This window comes from Aethina tumida, chromosome 7, assembly GCF_024364675.1.
Source record: "Aethina tumida isolate Nest 87 chromosome 7, icAetTumi1.1, whole genome shotgun sequence".
Classification (NCBI taxonomy): Eukaryota; Metazoa; Arthropoda; class Insecta; order Coleoptera; family Nitidulidae; genus Aethina; species Aethina tumida.
Window position 1 is genome coordinate 2581864 of NC_065441.1, and position 20865 is coordinate 2602728.

The window sequence follows — 20865 nt, forward strand, 5'->3', positions numbered from 1 at the left end:
GGTATTGTGTAATCTATAAAATTTAAATTTGCGATAAATATTTTTTAAACTAGAATTATAAACGATTTTATTCAAATATTCTGTTTTATAAAGAATTTAATTACTTTTTCCAAATCATTCATACATTTTAAGTTACAAAAGTATAACTTTTACACGTGTAATTGGAGTTGTCTATCTAAATGTAATACAAATATTAAAAATAGGTGGCGCATATGTGGTTTTCAGTTTAAAACAAATTTTAACACTAAAATATAATAGTAACATTAGTGTATGATATTAAATGAAGAACAAGGTTATTATTTTTTTTTTTATTAAAAATTACAAATAATTCTTAGTATTTTAGCTTAAAAGTAACTTAATTAACTTGAGTGTTTGAGGTGGCACTGGAATTATCCTCAAAAGTAATTTTGTGATAAATTCCTGTTCTCAAAGGCATATGAGGTGACAACATATTAGGGTCCCCAAACATAGTCAATGGCAATTTTAATTGATCCACACCACATTCTTTATTTGTGTATTCTCTCAGTATGTAGTTTGTTGTGAAATCATGAAAATATCTTGTATCATTTATTCTGACCATTACACCATCAACTCTCAGGAAATATCTGAGCAGAATGAAGAAGCTACTTGGCATAACTCTCTAAAAAACAATGTAATATAGATTAATCAAATAAAATTAGGTAATAGTATATTACAATTTTGATAGTGCATGAAGATATTCCATTATCATGTAATTCATCTTCATACAGCATTAACTCCTGATAAAACAATATCTTCTCTTTGGCTTTCAGTTTTTCAATATCTATCCTTTCCTCAGTCTCTGTTATTTTTGCATTTTGTGATACTGTACCCATGTAATCAGTGCTGAAAGTCCAATCAAATGGCTTGATTTTCTGTTCTAAATTCTCAGCAGATCTAAAAACACCCCATATACAAATAATTTTATTATTTAATTATAAGCCAGTTCAGTTTTGTACCTAGTTTCTTGCCAGGCATCAGCACAAGCTACTTTAAGAGGCAGTTTTCCATTACACACCTTTTTCAGCGCTTCCAGCGCACTGAATTCCACATTGCCACCGGACGGGTGAACAATCGTCAGGACATTATTCGGAAAAACCATTTCGGGCAAATGAGGCAGTTGCAACGCGTTCGTGTACCTAAAACATCCATTGTAGAATGTTCTTAGGTTGTTCGGTGACGTTCTACCGGCATAATAGACAGGCGTTTTCATCATTATCCTTGCATTTGTCGCCAGACGGGCAGATCGAGTGCAGAATGTGAGATTTGGTGTATTTGAAGAGCCATCCGGACGACTCGTACTCCTCGGAATTGACGGGCAGACGCTGAATGTCGATTTCACCTTTCACTGTCGTTACTGTGCACATTTTTCTTGTATTTGCGATTGTTGTCGTTTTATGTTTTTTTACGTGGTTTGTTTTATTGCATTGTTTTCAGTCAAAATGTGACAATGTCAAATATGATCGTCGGCATGCAGTGACACCAACGTGGTAAATTTAAAATCACTAGATTTAAAATTGCCGCATTTTCACATGTATATTCAATATTTATAACAAATTTTATTTCCGTAACAATTAGGAAATAAAAAAATAATGAAACACTAAATTACTAAAAACAATTGTAAAAGTTGTTGCTGTTGCAATTGTTAATGAAAATAAATGTTTATTAATATACAATGGTGGCCATAAAAATTACATTTCTATGTTAATTAGGAAACACACCCCTCTGATTAAATATAATCAATATTAAATATTTAATTTAAAATAATTATTCTATATTCTTTATACCATTATTCATTTTGAATCTAAATCAAAATAATTTCTATTTAAGTTAAATCTTAAACAAAATAAATACGAAATGTTAAATAATTTATACACTAAATTAATAAAAACAATCGCAAAGGTTGTAGTTTTATATTAATTAAAATAAATGTTTAGTAATATACAGTGGTGGCCATAAAAATTACTTCTCAATGTTAATAAGGAAACGCACTCCTGTATTTAAATACAATCTATATTTTATATTTTATTTAAAATAATTATTCTATATTCCTTATCCCATTATTCATTTTGAATCTAAATCAAAATAATTTCTCTTTAAATTAAATCTTAAACAAAATAAATACGAAATGTTAAATAATTTACACATTAAACAAAATTGTTAATATTTTGTTGGGTACTCTTTATTTTTCATAACCATCTGTAAACGATGAGGCATGAAAATAAATTTCGCGACTCCAGTTAATAATAATAATCATAATTCATCTAAATTTGATGCTTTATGGTGTTTTAATCGTGATTTCATGTCGTTCCACAAGTTTTCAGTCGTATTTAGATCCGGAATTTACACTGGCAATCGAAAATCTCAATATTTTATCGTTTAATCAACTTTGAACTACTGTGGATTCATGCTTCGTATCATTATCTTGCATAAAAATCCATGTATTTGGTAAATTATCGTTGGAAAATGGTCCTGCATTAAGCCAAGGAATTGAACCTCAAACAATAACTTTTCCTCCACCATGTTTTAAAGTTTTTGTAGTGCATCGGGGCTCAAACTTTTAATAGGAGGACGGAAGTCTGTTTTTTACCATCTCATCTTGTTCTGAACTCATCTTGAACATAGATCATCAATTCAAAATAACCCTCGCCACAATTCTGGAGGATAATTAATACGTTTTTGTGCACACTTTTAGTCTTGTTCGAATATTCTTTTTTGATACTTGATAATGGTTTCATTACTGAAATATATCCTTACAAGTTTTGTTCATTCAGACGACGTCTGATTCTTCTACTAGACACATTTATATTGTATGACCCAATTAATTCATTTTTTATTTACCTAGAGGACAAGAAAAGATGTCGTTTTTTTGTTACATTTTCAGTTTAGTGGGTTGTTTTATATTTGTTATTAAGTTTTGTAAACCATTTTTCAGAAGCATTATAAGTTTTTAGCGGCATCAGCAATATTTAAACCTTGATGTTTCATGTTAATTATTATTTTCCTCTTTTTTTAATGCAATGTTTCCTTCTTCTAAAGTAAATTTATTAATAAAATAATATAAATTCTGCTAAGAATATATTCTAACTATTAAGCTTACTGTTAAATACATACACAACTTTTTGAATGTGTTATATTTTTGGCCAACCAGATCAGAGTAATAAATAAAGTAATATTTCCGACGTTTATAAAATATATAATACTCTTTTTATTATTTCAACAAATGTAATCAACAACTTTTAAGTACTATTTTTTATAAAGCATAACTTGGATTGAAAAATTAATTAATTGGAATTCAGTACATTATAGTGTTCAATTTTACGATTTGAACATTTATTATTTATTTATGTACAAGTCTATTTATACAAAAGCAAATATAATAAGCTTATTTTAAATGAAGAATGAGTTACAATTCCTAAAACTATCGTTTACACATTTTCTTTTTCAAATAAGTAATTAATTCCATTAACTACTTTTCAACACAAAATTTTAGTATTTGAACATTTAATTTCCTGTATGTACTAAATATAAGTATATATGTATATACTATAATAAGTATTTTATTATTTAAAATACTTTAGTAATGAATGAAATTATTAATTATATTTAGAGGTTTTATATGTTAAATTTGTAGTAAAATATTATTAAAGAATATATTTATTTTTTGTATTAAATAATTCCAAAAACAAATAAAACAAATTTATCTTAAAAGATGAGCAATAATTCTTACAACTTTTAGCCAATACCTATTTACAGTTACAAGCCATAAAACTGATGTGAATTGAAAAAATAACTAAAATTAGCATCTACATACGCAAATTTCTATTAATTTCACTACAGCACATTTCAATGTGAATTTTTACGATTTTAACATTGATCTTTAAATAAATAAACGTAAATATTTTTGTTTCAAATTTTAATATCTATTTGAATTTAAATTAAAACTTTGTATTTACGTTTTTACCAGTTTTTAACGGAACTCGAATAAAAATTCTTTTATAAAACAAAAACGAGTTTGTTTATAGTAACATTAAAAGCACTCTTCGAATGAACAAACATACAGAACAATGTTTGACGGTTGTAGTAACTAATCACATTTAGAGAGGATCTCAAAATATAATATTTGTGTCCGAAAGAACGGCGCATCTCGTGGCATTTTCACTTTTTCCGAGGCCGGAGCGTCGCGACGCCAGTTCCGCATAGAGCGTCGCCGACGACGTTCCGAAATCCGCAACCGAACCGTCTAACACGTGACTTGCGTATCCCGCATTTTCCACTATGGTTTAATTGTTGTGGAAAATGGAGATGGAGTTCGTTCATTAATTATTTATTGTTGATTGTCGACTGAAAAGAAAAAGGGGTTGGAAAATGGAGAAGGTGGAGACAAGGGTTTGCATAAGTGCATCGATGGACATGAAAACTAGACTGAAACAGTGGTGGGACGGTTTGAGGTTGAAAGTTGCGATGCAACATCTTGGACTGCTCATTTTTCTCATGTTTTACACCGTAATGGGCGGACTGGTATGAAATTTTGTTCGTTTTTATTCCTGATTTATAACTTAAAGTGGAGGAAGCCACTCAGAAAATTTTAAACGAGTTAAAAATAGTTCAAATAAAAAATATTAGATGAATGTAATTGTTTTATAAATACTGAGAAACCATAAATCTCAAGATTCTATTCGCATCCTGAAACAGTAGCATTTAAGATTTTATGGTGCGTGGAAAATAAATTGACTGTCTTTCCGAACAATTTGCATAAAATGACTCAAACGTGATTCCTTAAAAATTAAACTACAATTAAATAAATATTTTTTATATGTATCTGCTGTAGAAATATAAAAACATCCCTATCTAAACAATTTATTCAAAGTTAAACAAAGCGAATAGTACACGTAGTAAAAAAATAAATTTATGGGACAAATCCAGAGTTTCGACCACAAAACAACGATTCAGCATAAATAACAAAAAGAGAGACAAACAAAGCATTCATGCAGAATGCAAAAAAGCGAATTTCGATTGTGGTTTGAAAATTAATTACGAGTAAAATGAAATATTTTTAGATATTAATGCATGAAAATAAATTATTAAAAACGTTGCAATAATATTTGGACAGTTGAAATTGATTGCAATTTTATACAAAATATAATTTTGTTTAATATTGTTTGAATTATTAATTTCGCAATACTTTATTAAATTGAGACACCGGAAAATAGTTGTTTTACTAAAATCAATGTTATTGCATATTAAATGTTGCGAAATTACCATTTTCGTGACTGTTGTTAACTTGAATTATTCAGTAATTTGGCTCTAACTTATAAACTACTGGACATATTCCAGATTAGAGGAAGTTATGAGTATATTTTACTACCAAATCAGAAAAAAAGTTATGTTAAGTATTTGTAAATCAAAAGAATAAATAAAAATTCTTTTGCAATCTAAATTATATTTAGTAGCATTTAAAAGTTTTAGTTTTGATCCTGAAAAATTGTCTAGAAAACTTTTTATTCAGGATTTACGTTCAATAACGAAGTTTCTTGTAACATTGCTGAATTGAGTAAACCGAAAATAAAGTTTTATGAAATAAATTTATGTGGTACGTCTAATTGAAACAATTGTCAATTATCATAACTCTTTATTTTTTACCAAAGAACAAAAATAAATGTAGCTTTGATAAACTTTTTTCAGAGAGTAACTCATATTATTTCAAGTTATCTTGTCAAACTTTAGCAAAACAAAACTTGATCGGTCGTTTGAATACAAAACCGAGACAATGGAATACAGAGAAAATTTATAGGCGCAACGAAAACATTTAGTTCGTCTGATTTTCGTACGTGATTAATGGTTTTGTCAACAAATCGCGTTTAACATCATCATGAATTAACCCACTTTTATTGACGCATTTAAAATTTATTGATTTCTTTAAATCGATAATTGTTTTTGGTCCAATTAGGCAACCAATGTTACATAATCTTGGTTGCATAAATTACTATTACAGTATTATGATGCAGTAATCGATGGGTAAAAGTTAAATTTACCACATTTTCGTGACCACATCAAATGCAACTAATCAATTTTGCATTACCGCAACATTCCTGATTGGGTAATGCGAATTATTTAATACATAAACTGCTGAAAAAATATTTTGATTTGTCTCATTTAATTGAGCATTGTATTTGATGGAATTAGACAACCAAAATTACATACATATTACATAATAGAGTAAAAAATTGTAAAACGGTATCTTAATTAAATCACTTCGTGACCGCATTAAGTAAAACTAATCAATTTTGCAATGCAGCAAGCAACATTTCTGAATCGACATTGCAAATTTATATAATACATCGAGTACTGAAAAAATATTAAGGATTACCTCAATTAATTGAATATTATTTTTGGTGCCAGTAGAAAACCTAGATTACATCTAAATTTTGGTAAAAATTAATAACATGGTATCTTAATTAAATTATATTGTTACTACATTAAGTACAACTAATAAATTTTGAATAACCACAACATTTCTGATTTGGTAATTCGAAGTCTGAAAAAATATTGAGGATTGTCTCAATTAATTGAACATTGTTTTTGGTGGCAGTAGACAACCCAAATTACATCTAAATCTTAATAAAAATTAGTAAATCGTGACTTAAGTAATACACAGAGTGCTAAAAAAATATTATGGATTGTATCAATTAATTGAATATTGTTTTTGGATGCAGTAGACAACCAAGTTACATCAAATTATAAAAATTAGTAAAATGGATTCTTAATTAAATTATTTCATGACTGCATTGGGTATAACTAATCAATTTTGAATAAGTACAACATTTCTGATTTGATAATGCGAATTATATAATATGAGGACTGCTGAAAAAATATTAAGGACTGCCTCAATTAATTGGGTATCGTTTTTGGGGCAATTAGACAAACAGAATCACTTAAACACACTAAAATAGTAAAATGGTATCTTAATTAAATCATTTCGTGAGGGCGTTAAACACAACTAATCAATTTTGCAGCACAACATTTCTAAATCGACGTTGCAAATTTACGTAATACACGGAGTGCTGAAAAAATATTGTCGGGTCGTATCAATTATGCACACCATTACAACCCCATTTCGTAAACAAATCTTCGGTCTCGTGCATAAAACTTTCACAAGACGGGAGAACGAAACTGTAAAACTACAGAATTTATTAGTCCAGTTGGAATTGTTCGGATTTTGATTACCGGAATGGGAATTAATTGGAATTTTCGTCGATCAAAGTCCGAAAGTTGTTTTGTTTAAATATCCATAATGAAAAAGTGGATTGATTTTTGGGCTTATCGCATAAATCGCGACAGAAGAAAAACGGTTAAACCGAGGACATTTTTTTCAACTACGTTATCTGGACTTATCAAATGGATGGCCAATAACCCGGAACGACTTTCGATGTAGTTAATTTCAATTATAGAGGCATAAAATTTATTGACTCGAAGTGTTCCAGAACATCACGAATATAAACTGACGTATGGGTAATTTAAATATTTGGGTTTGCGCAAATTTTACATGTGATTCGGTTAAATAAACAAAATGTTTCCCGGTGGTTTAATTATAATTTAATTTTACGTGTGCCAACGCCAATAAACAAGTGTTTTTATGTTGCCATTCGAATTTAATTCGGCTTTTTAGTTTAAGTCCAAGTAACATTTACTTATTATTATTTATTTTTAGGTTTTATGGTATCGTAAAAGTTTTTAAAGTCCAATTACTCATACAATGCAAAGGTACATAAAACAAAATTGCAAAATCTATAATTAACCATCAAACCTAATTAAATAATAAACTTATGTATGTATATGTGTACGTAGATCCCCTTACTGAGATATATCATTGGCAGGAATCCTGGAAACTTACTCCAGATTATCTAGTTCCAAATTAGGATTAAGGATCGGGGATAATAATTTAAAGCTGCCGCCCTAAACTTCAATGAAATGATCGAAACGACAAGATTTATCTTTGACTGTATTTTTAGTTATTTTATTGACGCCTAGTTGAAGTGCTTTTAAATGACTGGAAACGTTTAAATGTTTACATCAAATGTTTATTGCAGTTTGAAAGAGACTATATAAACACTTTATAGATAGATGAACGTGCTTTTTATTGTGTTTGAAAGATAAATGTTCGAAAAACTTTTTAATTCCTATTGTGTTGATTAAAATAAACTGTTGCACTGAATAAAATTGTAATAATTAACAATTCTACGTATGTATACAATTAGCAATTAAAAAAACGTTTAACGCGCTGCAGGAATCGACCAGCAGGATTTCGTGTGGCGCACCATTAAAACACATGCTCCGTTTTATTTATTATACGTACACGAATCCGGATTAAAACGTTCGAAACGTGCGGGAAAATATCTTGATTGGAGTTTGTGTCAAACCGGGTGATCGTTTTAATTTAAGGGGGTGGGTTTTAGAGTGGGGTTTATGAAGAAATGCTCTTAGGGATGTGTGCCTAACGACTTGCGGGCTTCATAATGGGAACATTCTGCGTGCGGGACATGAAATATTCCCGTGATACTTCATATGTTTTCGGAAATTTGTTTGCGTCTGTTGTGAATAGAAAAAATTAGTTTTAAAAACAGACGGTGACGTTGCTAAATGGCTCTTTTCCACACCGATGTTTTTTCGAACTCAAATCGTGACTCCGGTTTAACTGGCTCCGATAAATTTGCTTGTTGGCTCTAATTTCGTGTGTCATAAATCAGACGGAGGTTAAAATAATGTTGAACAGTTTTCAGCTTACAAACATCAGCTTTTGATTGAGTAACTAAAGGGTTGTGACCCTGTGACTTGTAACTAATTGAATTTCGTGTGGCGAATAATTAAAACTGTTTCGTATACCTGTAGTAAAAAATACCAGGAAACCAGATTCTTATCAATGGGAAGGACAACATTTATATTTGCACAAAAATTAATTCCGTTTAAAGCCGCTGAAAGACCTTACTTACAATCAGGACTGTGTTTCAGGATTCTTCTCAAGATCATGGCTCGCTTCAATAAATTTACTTGTTAGCTCTAATTTCTCGTGTCATAAATTCGACAAAAGGCGCAAGAGTTTTCAAGTTAACTTATGTAAGGATTTAATTGAATAAATAAAGGATTCGGGACACATGTCTTGACTAATTGTGTTTCGTGCTGTAAACAATTAAAACTGTTCCGTTTTTTGGTCTTAAAAAATATCAGGAAACATGACCTTATCAACTGAATATTTGTATTAGCATAAAAATAATTCTGGTTGTATGTACTAAATGAAATTTAGCACCAGTATCAAGTTGTTTAGCAACAAATGATAACATGTATATAATCAACCTGAAAGATTTTACTCATAATCAGGATTGTGTTGCAGTAATATTTACAAAATCCAACGACTAGTTTAAGTGTTTAATAAATTTATTTGTTTTCTTTCATAAAAAATATCAAGAAATAAAATGTTGGAATTATGAAATGAAACTTTACACTATCACTGAATTGTTTTGGAACCATCTGTAACAAATACCTTGAAGTCGACCTGAAAGATTTTACTTGCATTTAGGATCGTATTTCAGGAATGTTTACAAAATCGTGACTACTTTAACTGGCTTCAATAAATTTCGTGTTCTTTTTAATAATGTTGTGGAAGAGTTTTCAATTTAAGATATATCAGGATTTGATAAAGTAACTGAAGGATTTAAACCGCAGGACAAACTAATTGTGAGCAATCAAAAATTGTTCCATTTTCTTGTCATAAATAATACTAGGAAGTAAGATTTTATTGATTGGAGATGAAACTGGGCACCAATACCAAATTGTTTAGTAAAAATTAGCAATTAATCGTTTAGAATCAACTTAAAAGATTGTACTCACAGTCAGAATTATGTTGTAGGAATATTTACAAAATCGTGTCTACATTAACTGGCTTCAATTAATTTGGTGTTTTCTTTATTTTAGTTTATCCATAATCCAGTAGAAGTGTGAAGGAGTTTTCAAATTAACGTACATCAGAATTTGAATGAGTAACTAAATGATTTATACCACACAACTATTAAATTTTTTTTCTCATAAAAATATATCAGGAAACAAGATTTTATCAATTGAAAGTTGGAAGTTTGTTTTTGCATGAAAAATAATTCCGGTTGCATTTACGAAACTTTCTACTACTGCTGAATTGCTTTGGAATAATAAAATCGTTTGGAATCAACCTGAAATATTTATTGTACTTACATTCAGAATTGAATTACTGGAATGTTTACAAAATCTTAACTTCTTTAATTGGTTGCAATAAATCTGGTGTTCTCTTTAATTTCACGTGTCATAAAATTGAAAATGTGCAGAATAATGTTACAGAGGAGTTTTCAATTTAAAGTATATTAAGATTTGATAGAGTGAGTAACTGAAGGATTCAGGCCAAACTAATTGAGTATCTCATTTTGAGCAATAAAAATTGTTCCAATTGCTTTGGAATAATATGTAATATTCATTTGGAATCAACGTGAAAGGTTTTAGTTACATTTAGAATCGTTTACAAAATCGTGACTACTTTAACCAACTTTAATCAACGTAAAGGATTATACTCATAGTCAGCATGAAATCATTTTGAATGAACCTTATACTTATAATCAGGATTGATGTGTCTACATTATTTTAGTTTATCCTAAATTCAGTAGAAGTCCAAATAAAGTAGATAAAGTATTTAGACGATATGACTTGTCTTATTGAATTTCATGTTCCAAACTATTAAATTATTCTGCTTTCCTGTCATAAAAGATCAGGAAACAAGATGTAATCAAATGAAAGTCAAAAGTTTGTATTTTCACTAAAAATAATTCCGGTTGCATTTACAAAAGGAAACTTTGTACTAGTTGTTGAATTGTTTTGGAATAATATGTAACAAATCATTTTTAACTAACCTTAAACATTTTATTTATATACAGAATTATATTGCGGTAATGTTTAAAAAACTGTGATTACTTTAACTACCTTCAATAAATTTGGTGTTCTATTTAATTTTAAGTGTCATAAATTTGTCAAGAAACCAAATAATTATTAGGTTTTGATAGAATAACTGAAGGTTTTAGACTATACATTTGAATTTTGTGTTGCAGGTAATCAAAACTGTTCCACCTCCTTCTCATAAAAAAATATTGACTGTTGAACGATTGTATTTGCTCTAAAATAATCCTGAGGCAATTACAAAATGAAACTGTACACCAATATTACATTGTTTAGTTACAATTGCAAACAGGATTGTGTTGCAGGATTATTTAAAAAGTCGTGAGTTTATTTTAACCAGCTTCAATTAATTTACTTGTTCGCTTTAATTTCACGTGTCCTAATTCGGTAAAAGTCCAAATAATGCTGTGGAAGAGTTTTCAAGTTAACATACATCAGGATTTGAATGGGGAACTAAAGGATTTAAACCACATGACTTGACTAATTGAATTTCGTGTTACAAACAATTTACATTGTTCCCTTTTCTTATCATATAAAAAACCAGGAAACAAGATCTTATCAAATGGAAGTCGAACATTTGTACTTGCACTAAAAATAATCTCGGTTGCATTTACGAAATGAAACCATTGACTAACATAGTGTCGAATTGTTCAGCAACAATCTGTAACAAATCGTTTTGAACCGACCTGAAAGATTTTACTCACAATCCAGATTGTATTGCGGGAATGTCTGCAAAACAGCACTGTCATTGATGTTAGAAATACTGTTGTTATCCGTTTCGAGGAGGCAATTAATAATACGTAATAATGGACTCCAGCTCTTTTATCCAGTATATTAGTGATTTATGTATATCGATCACATACATATTTGTTCGAATCTGGCTTTTAAGTAAATTATAGGCGTGTTTTGGATTTTATGCACGCCACATTAACGTCTGATTTCCTCCAAAAATTATATCAAATTATATTTGTAACATTTGACGCTATGTGTTCCAATTTAGACCGTGACATTTCCAGCGGGAAACGACCTGGAAAACTGGAATATTTCAAACCGTGCGGGAAATTAACGCTCCTGTTGTATTACTTTTTTGCAGGTTTTCCAGCATCTGGAACGTCCGGAAGAAGTAGCGAGGAGGCAGTACTTCGAAAAGAACGTTTTAAGAATAAAATACGACGTTTTGACGGCTTGCACCAATGGGAGCGAGATCGAGGAGGTGGACAAGATCCTTCAGGACTACGAAAGGATTCTGGAGGACTCGATTCTGAAGGGAATTCCCATTAATTCTCACGAGGACGATAATAACGTTAAATGGACGACCGTTAAAGCCGTGTTCTTCTCCTCCACAGTATTAACTACCATCGGTGAGTTTCATGGAATGCAAATCGAGCAAAATAAAAGATAGAAAACAATTCTCGTAGATCATGTCACATAATGGATTATGTATTTTGTATGAGCCAATTTGCGAGTGTGGAAAACGTAAGGAAAAAGGGGAAAGCGAAGGAGAAAACAAAACAGTTAGTGGCGATATGATGGAAGTGGCCCTTGGGGATTTTTATCGAAACAATTCTTGTGGTGTTCGTTGACAACTTCTCAACTTAATTGGGAAGAAAAAAATCAATTGATTGGGTATAGTTTTGAATTTATCTCGGTTGGCTTGTTATTTCTAATTGGAACCGTTTCATTGAAGTTTAATTCGACTGGTAGATTCTGGCCATGATTTTGTTTTGATGGAATTGCATTAGCAATCTCAGTAGTTGCTTATTTTTACCAGATTTTTTTTAATTTTGTGGGATAAATTTATTTTTTATTATAAAATTTCAATAATTAGACCTGAATTGTATATAATTTTTTATTTAACAATAATAAAAGAATATATAAATGTGTGAATGTAGTAAAATGGCCAAATTATAATATTAAATTCACTATTTTCTTTTTTAAATTTACACATAAAATCTATAAACTTGAAAATTAACCAAAGCTCGTTAAATCATTGTTGTTGTAAATAAGAAAACGAAATAATTAGGCAACCCTAATTGCGTAATTTGGGTCTCCATATGTGATTCTCTTGTTTATTAAAAAAATTTACCACAAATTTAACGTTAAATAATTCAGAACAGAAACACATAAATTCATTATTTTGAACAATTTGCATATAAAAACTACAAACTTGCAAATCAACGAAACCTCATTAAGAAATCGAAACAATTAGGCAACCAAAATTACGTAAGCTTGGTTGCATAAAATGTTATTAAACAAAATTTCCTGCTGTAGCCTATGTATAAAAGTTAAATTTTCAGTTTCTTCACCTTAAATGCAGCTAATTAATTCCGCCACACTTCTCAATTGAAATATTTAATGCATAAACTGTTTGTATGTCATATTGAATAATTAATAATTGTTTTTTGCATAATTAGGCAACCACTATTACCTAATTCTTAACACGCTCTTTACTGTAGTAACTGAAGAATAAATGTTACGAGCTTTCCTTATTACATAATTTCAATAATTTGTGGCAAATTGTTTGCTATTTTTTATTAACAATATATAATATATATATATATATATATATATATATATATATATATATATATATATATATATATATATATATATATATATATATATGTGTGTGTGTGTGGTTTTCTTGTTTAAGAATGTTTCATTTTAAATTAAATCTTGGTGACAAATTTAACTCTAAATAATTCTTAAACAGAAACACTTAAATGCATTAAATTTAAGAAATTTGCACAGAAAAACTATAAACTTGCAAATCAACGAAACCTCGTTAACGTTAAATCATTGCTGTTGTAATTAAGAAAACGAAACGGTGCCAAAAATGGAGCGTGACAGATTTAGAGGCAGTCAGAACAAAAATCACAATTTAATTGCCACATAATTAATGAGGGGGTTCCGGATAAAGGTATTTTCTTGTGCCAACGTGAACCAACTACTGAATTATTAAATTATGGGACGTATAAAAAACGTACGCGTTTATCGCGTGTTAGTCATAACTATAAAAGTGGGACGTCTGTTTTATTGCCTTTTCAATTCAATACATATCTTATACACTTTGGTCCATTAGACATTTGTGTGGTGTTGTTTGTTGTATTTTATGTTTTTGTTATTCTCAATTTAAACTAACAGAGAAAAAATTATGAAATACCACCCCAATAATGTAACACATCACCTGATAGAAGAATTTATGCGCGTTATCTGCACGTTGTTACATCCCCCCGCACCAAAAAAACCATACACTACACTTTTATAGTGATAGGATAAGTGAAAGTGCCATCTGAAATGATAATGAATACGTTTAGTCCGAGATTTCGAGTTGCTAGGACGAAAAAATATAACTGATAAGGGTCTGAATACGAATTAGGTTTTGTGAAAGGCAATTTTTCATGGAAAAATTCATTAAGGGGGTGGCAAAAGTATCGTTTTACCACACGGGGTAATTTGAGTTTGGCTTTTAAACTGTTTAAATAACCGCAGGTAAAACTGTTAATTGATTTTGTTCCAGGTTTTGGTAACATAGTTCCTGTGACAACGGAAGGGAGAGTTTTCGTGATTATTTTTGCATTGGTCGGAATTCCTTTGACCCTTACCGTCATTGCCGATTGGGGTAGACTTTTTGCATCCACAGTTTCTACAATTTTTCGGCACATACCCCCTCTTCCTCTTAAATTCAGGTAAAACTAGAAAAATTACATTAATTAAACATCAATTTCAATATTGTTTCATAAGGAAACAATGATTTTTTGTTAATACAACTGAAACTTAATCGAAAATTTAATTAAACAAATTAACATCAATAAAAAAAGTGCACGGAGCACACAATCAACATTGAGGGGTTCAAATTAAACTCATTAACATTCAGTTATGAACATTTAATAACATTTTTACCTCCTCGCCTCGTTTTCGTGTTTGTGTCCTTCAGTTCGGCTCATTAGAATAAGAGGGAATAAAAGTTGTTCGAGATGTCTTAATAGACTTAATGAAAGGGGACGAATATATTTGCGAGATGGCCATCGTTTAATTAAATCATGTAATAAAATTTGATTAAATGTCATGAAAAACAATTTATTACAAATTCACATCATGCACCAAATTATGTAATATAAAAATTTGCTTCCTCATCGTTTAAAATTGTGACAGGAATGCGATGGTGGCTCGCAGGACCTCCTCCTACGCTTTGCTGGCTGTGGGTTTCTTGTTCGTGTATCTGGCGGCGGGAGCGGCTATATTCGTCATCTGGGAGGAGGACTGGACCTTCTTCGAAGGGTTTTATTTCTGCTTTATCACCATGACCACGATCGGTTTCGGTGACTTCGTTCCCAGTAAGTTACAACATTTTTTTGATTATTTTGCGAATTGTCGTGTAAAGTCGGACAAGCAGATGCTCTTGTTCTGATCGAACGGTTTAATAATGTAACAACTGTTTTTTTCACAACAGTTTTTGTTGCGCATAAATTTCGAGTACATTTTCCATATGGTCATAAAATGACAAAGGAAAGCAAAGAGGATTTGTTTGGCGGCGGTCGCATTTTATGTGTATCCATATTATTGGAAAATCATCAGTGATATTCGCCTTCCAGCAACGACCTAATCACATAAAACTTGAACAGCAAACAGACTTGGCAAATAGCCTCGGCCTTAACGAATCCGATTTCAAATCTGCGAATTACCTAATCAATATATTATTCCCTGAACGAAATCTCGACAAAAATCAAATCACGAATGAATCAACTTGATTTAAAATTATTGCTTGAACTAAATTAAAATTTTGGCATGCGAACTTTTTTTCAATTAAAAATTGATTAGTATTCACCACTAATCAATTTAATTATTTGTTAAAAAAAGGCGCATCTGACGCCTGATTTTTTTACATAAATGATGAATGCGTAAATATAAATAATAATAGCATTACTTGGCATTCGCTAATAAACAAAAACTCAAAATTCTAAATTCACCTTTAAATTTTTGAGAATTATTACAATACACTATTCATAATTCTTTATAAAATAAACTTTTGTTTAAATATTGAGCTTTGGCAATTTTAATATAAAAAAGTTCTAGTATTATATCCATAAATGTCAATAATATAACTTTTCTAACATTGTTTAGTCTGCAAACATACAAATATTACACTTCTGAACGTATTTCACAATATTATTTATTTATAAGTTGAATAAAACACCCCCAACACTGTTCCTCGTGGTTTTATTTGTCACTTCAGATGAAACGCATTAAATTTGACTTGTCTCAATATTTTATAAATTGGTTCTTCACCACTATTCCTAAAATCTTTCAAATGTATTAAGATGCGCATCCGCCAATTTTTTAAATATAGTTTTTTTATATAAATGGTGAATCCGCCAATTTTTTAAATATAGTTTTTTTATATAAATGGTGAATGCGTGAATATAAGTAATAATAAAATAAATTAAAATTTTTGATGGATGTGACTGATCCGCGCATTCACCATTTTTAAAACTTACATGACTGGTGCGCATCCGCCATTTATTTAAAATGATGTTGATTGTGGTGCGCATTCGCCAATTTTGTAAATATAATTTTTACATAAATGGTGAATGCGGGAATATATAAATAATAATAACACTACTTGGCATACACATACATACATAAAATTATTACAATACTTTACGTTATTCGTAATCTTTTACAAAATACTTATGATTATATATTGAGCTTTGGCAATTTTAACATAAAAATCCTTTTTTCTTCTAATATTACATTCACGAATGTCAATGATATAACTTACTTTTTTAACATATATTAATATGATGGTATAAATTGGTTTTTAATTTTACAAATATCTTCGAACACTTTTTTATTTAACATCCATAAAGCTTAACACTTATATACTATATATTTTATTGGAATTTATTCGAAGCATTTATTTTTTAGTTTTTTAAATTGATTTAATTCGTTCAAGTAACAATTAAACAAAACTGAAAACAACTAAAAGTTATATATAATTACACCTAAGAATTTATTTTCTATTATTTTATCAAGTTCCCTGTAATAAATATATGTTTTAAGAACAATATTATTATTATTAAATCTTACCTATCAATGTTAAGATAGTTTGATCTATATTTATACTGAAACTATTATCATCCATTTAAATATCTGAAACAACTGCTGATTTACAGTTTCAAATATATAATCAATATGATTATCAGTAATATACAGCATTGTATCGTCTGCAAATATCCAAATATTATATTTCTGAACATATTTCACAATACAATTTATGTATAAGATGAACAAAACAGGCCCCAACATGTTCCTTGGAGAACATTAGTTTTATTTGTCACTTTCAGATGAAACGCAATTTTTAAATTTGACTTGTCTCAATATTTGATAAATTGGTTCTTCACCACTATTTCTAAAATCTTTCAAATATACAAACAGTTTGATAAGTCTCTAATCGAAATGTAACGAAGAATTAAAAAATTTTGTATAGGAAATATAACAAAAGTTTTCCAGTTTTGTGGAAATTCGCCTTTTGCTAAAGAAATAAATACTATATTTGTTTTTCAAATGTTCAATATCTGTTTTTATTTCTAACTATGATATGTATTTAAATTCAGACATTGTAGTGAAATCAAATGTGTCAAACTTTGGTTTAAAAAAATTATTCTCTAAAAAATAAATAAATTCCCTCTATTCTATTTTGTATTTATTTAATATTCTCAATAAAACATTCATTAAATTTATCTGCTATATTTTGTTCTTCACTTATGTTTACTGTATTAAATTTCATAAAATTATTTATATAAATATTTATATTAAGCTTTTGAAGCTCCTTTCAAAGTTTAGCAACATTTTTTCTTTAATGTACTTCTAAAATATATTTGTTTCTTTGACTTGATCACAGGTATGATAATTTAGTATTTTTACTCATTTTTTTAATTAATTATTGTTATAATATTTTCTCCGTGTTCACCACTTAAATATTTTTTCGTATCTAATAATTTATTTATTTTTAAACCAGATTGGGATCATTAAGAAGTCTATGTTCATTCCATAAATTATCACAGAAAACATCTTATTGTTATTGAGTTATATATGACTATATATCTTATAATTATAGTTTATACTAATAATAGAATAAATGCTCATCTTAGGTGTTAAAAGTTAAGATACAAGAATTTATACATTTAATAATAAATATTGTAACTATGTATTCTTATAAATGTGAGAAAAAATATTTAATTTCCAAAATTGAAGTTTATAAGCCAAAGTTTCCAATTTCTGATCAAAGCCGCATGTGTGAAATTTCATTTGGTTTTTCCCACCACCGTTTACGTTATATTGTGTGTGTATACGAGAGATTTATGCCTTCGTAAACTGTTCGACACACGTTTATAAATCCTCGAGATTATCTTGGTCGCGATTTTGTGCGTGACCCGATTTAATAACGTCCAAAACGACAAAACATCCTTTGTTAAATCAAACTTTTCATCCCTTCAACCAAAGCCAAATCAATACATGGAAATGACTTAGGAATTTAATTGATTGAAATTAATTTTTAGAGCAACCAAAGTACATGCTGATGTGCACGTTGTACATTCTGGTCGGTTTGGCATTGACGTCGACAATAATAGAATTGGTGAGAAGACAGTACGCCCAATCTTGGCGTCAGCTTCAAGCGTTACGCGGTCCTTTGGCCGAAAACTTTAGGAAATTCGCCGACAACGCACCCGGCTTGGATGTGATGGCTTTCCAGCAGGATCTGATGAAAGTTCTTACCGTGGTAAGCGTTGGAACATCAAATCCAACTGTACAATTAGCAATTAAATTAATGTGTCACATCACGGAGATTTGCATTTTATTGTTTTACCGCCGCTTTCGGTTCAACTCGGGGGATTTGTTTGTTTATATTGCTAGTTTTTTACTTTGTGGCACAATAACTAAAATAACAAAGGGGTAAAAATAAATCAAATGAATTACGATCCTGAGTGCAATAAATATGTGTGTAAGTAATCCCACATGGACATAACACTAAATAAGACTCAGCGATAATATACAGTCGCCTCTTTCCACTTTATGAATCGGTCCTACAGAACAATATACAGTAAAATTCTAAGCAGTATTATAAAATTATAATAGTTTTTTAAGTTATTGTTAAATTGACCTTTGTTTTTGAATTATCTACCAAAAATTTCAACTTCAATTACATCCTTAAATAAAACAAATAAACAAAATCTTCGTAACAGAGCCTTTCATACAATTAACAAAAGAAAGAACGTCCATTTCCAATGATTTTTGGTGACTTAGAGTTGCAAAATATGGAAAAGGATACGAATAAATAATTTTTTTTATATTTTTCGCTGACCAAATTAATTTCAAATTCAGTGGAACCTTACAATTTTTGGAATGTTTACGTTTCTTATGAAATCCATTATTGTACAGGTTAGATTAGCTTAAGTTAGGTTGGTTAGTTTAGGTTAGATAAGATAAGTTAAGTCTTTTTTCATCGTTTGTCTGTTTACTTGCAGGTTACTATGCCGAAATTGTCTAAAAAGGAGAAGAAAATGAAACAAAAAGAATGGGAGGACGCAATCGAAGCAGTGATACGAGATATAACAGTAAACCCATCGGCAGAACCAAAACCACCGCCACCAATGGTACAAATCGTCATTTACGAAAGTTCTGTGTGAAAATGCTCCTTTTTAAACTTAGCTAAACTGCCTACACTTCGTTTTTACATTATACTATTATTATTAATGTTATTGCACAGTTTCAATAAATCGGTCCTATAAGTTGACAATGTTTTATTTGATTTTGTCGATAAGAATGTTATAATTGTGCAATTTCAACACTAACAAGAATGTGATAACAGTTTACAAACAAGTTTTATGTAATAGTTAAAGAACTGTGCGATTATTATAAGTTGTTTATTTGTCGATAACCTTTTTATCTACTTTTGTCGTTGATCATACATTTCTTGAGATCAATAAAAACACAAATAAATCTCATAAAAAATATAATATTATTGTACATCCTTACTTTGATTTATTTAATGTGAATGAAGATGATGGTGATGGGTGGCACCGACAGCTTCATGCTGACACTTCAACAAAGCCCAAGAAGTTTCGACGGGTGTGTCCTTTTCGACCAAACAAGCGTTCAATTTAGTCAAATCGTCACCATTGTAATGTTCCTCCCATTTATTCTTAACCCAGTCCGTGTTCAATTTACCATCCTCCGTCAAGAACTTCAAACCTTTGGCCATACAAAGCATGTGGACTTTAACTTTTTCGTCGTCGGTGTATACTCCCTGGTGGACTTTTTTGAGCAGATCTTCATCTGCTGATGTTGCCGGGTCGTCCATGCATTTCTTGTGGATTTCTTTGAAACGGTCCTTCTCGGCTTCTGTCAAATCTTTCACAACCTGTACCAAAGGTGTTTATTATTTATTAATTATAGCCCAAACCTCTCAAATTTAAAACTTACGCCGGCATACACCAGTGCCAAAGTGCAAACGAACACCAAAACTAACTTGTTCATGATGATTTTGTACTACAGTCGTTGGGGTTTGACTGCCGGTTTATATACGGATCAATTATCGAAGAAAACAATTATAGAAAACAAATGAACCGGTACGATAACCAATTAAATATATTGATATCGTGTTTACATTACGTGTTTACACTTATATCAACTATTTTCAATATTTGTTTTTGTAGAAAATTCAACAGAAGAATCGCTAAGGAAAAATATGATTTTATTAATAGCTGGGGCTATAACAATACGTTACATAAAAATTGTTTATTGTACAAAATCAGGTCAAATGATCCGATTCATTACAGATAACATACAAATGACTCGGTAGGCAGTTTCTGT

At 29.9% G+C, this 20865-nt stretch overlaps 3 protein-coding genes across 3 annotated transcripts; 1 reads left to right on the plus strand and 2 right to left on the minus strand.

Annotated features, from left to right (window-relative positions):
- Positions 1–296: 296 nt before the first annotated feature.
- Positions 297–1495, minus strand: LOC109605071 (TIP41-like protein). Its single transcript, XM_020021639.2, has 4 exons — positions 1207–1495; positions 978–1157; positions 696–915; positions 297–640 (listed from the first exon to the last, which is right to left on the minus strand). The coding sequence occupies exons 1-4, from the start codon at positions 1383–1385 to the stop codon at positions 356–358; spliced, it is 864 nt and encodes a 287-aa protein (XP_019877198.1). The 5' UTR covers positions 1386–1495; the 3' UTR covers positions 297–355.
- A 2688-nt stretch (positions 1496–4183) lies between these two features.
- On the plus strand, positions 4184–20409 carry LOC109605065 (TWiK family of potassium channels protein 7). The gene is made up of 6 exons (XM_020021634.2): positions 4184–4539; positions 12083–12350; positions 14510–14678; positions 15145–15326; positions 18552–18772; positions 19518–20409. The coding sequence occupies exons 1-6, from the start codon at positions 4387–4389 to the stop codon at positions 19677–19679; spliced, it is 1155 nt and encodes a 384-aa protein (XP_019877193.2). The 5' UTR covers positions 4184–4386; the 3' UTR covers positions 19680–20409.
- LOC109605068 (B1 protein-like) lies at positions 19993–20630 on the minus strand. Its single transcript, XM_020021637.2, has 2 exons — positions 20476–20630; positions 19993–20413 (listed from the first exon to the last, which is right to left on the minus strand). Exons 1-2 carry the CDS (start codon positions 20527–20529, stop codon positions 20039–20041), a joined length of 429 nt encoding a protein of 142 aa, XP_019877196.1. The 5' UTR covers positions 20530–20630; the 3' UTR covers positions 19993–20038.
- Between the last annotated feature and the right edge of the window lie 235 nt (positions 20631–20865).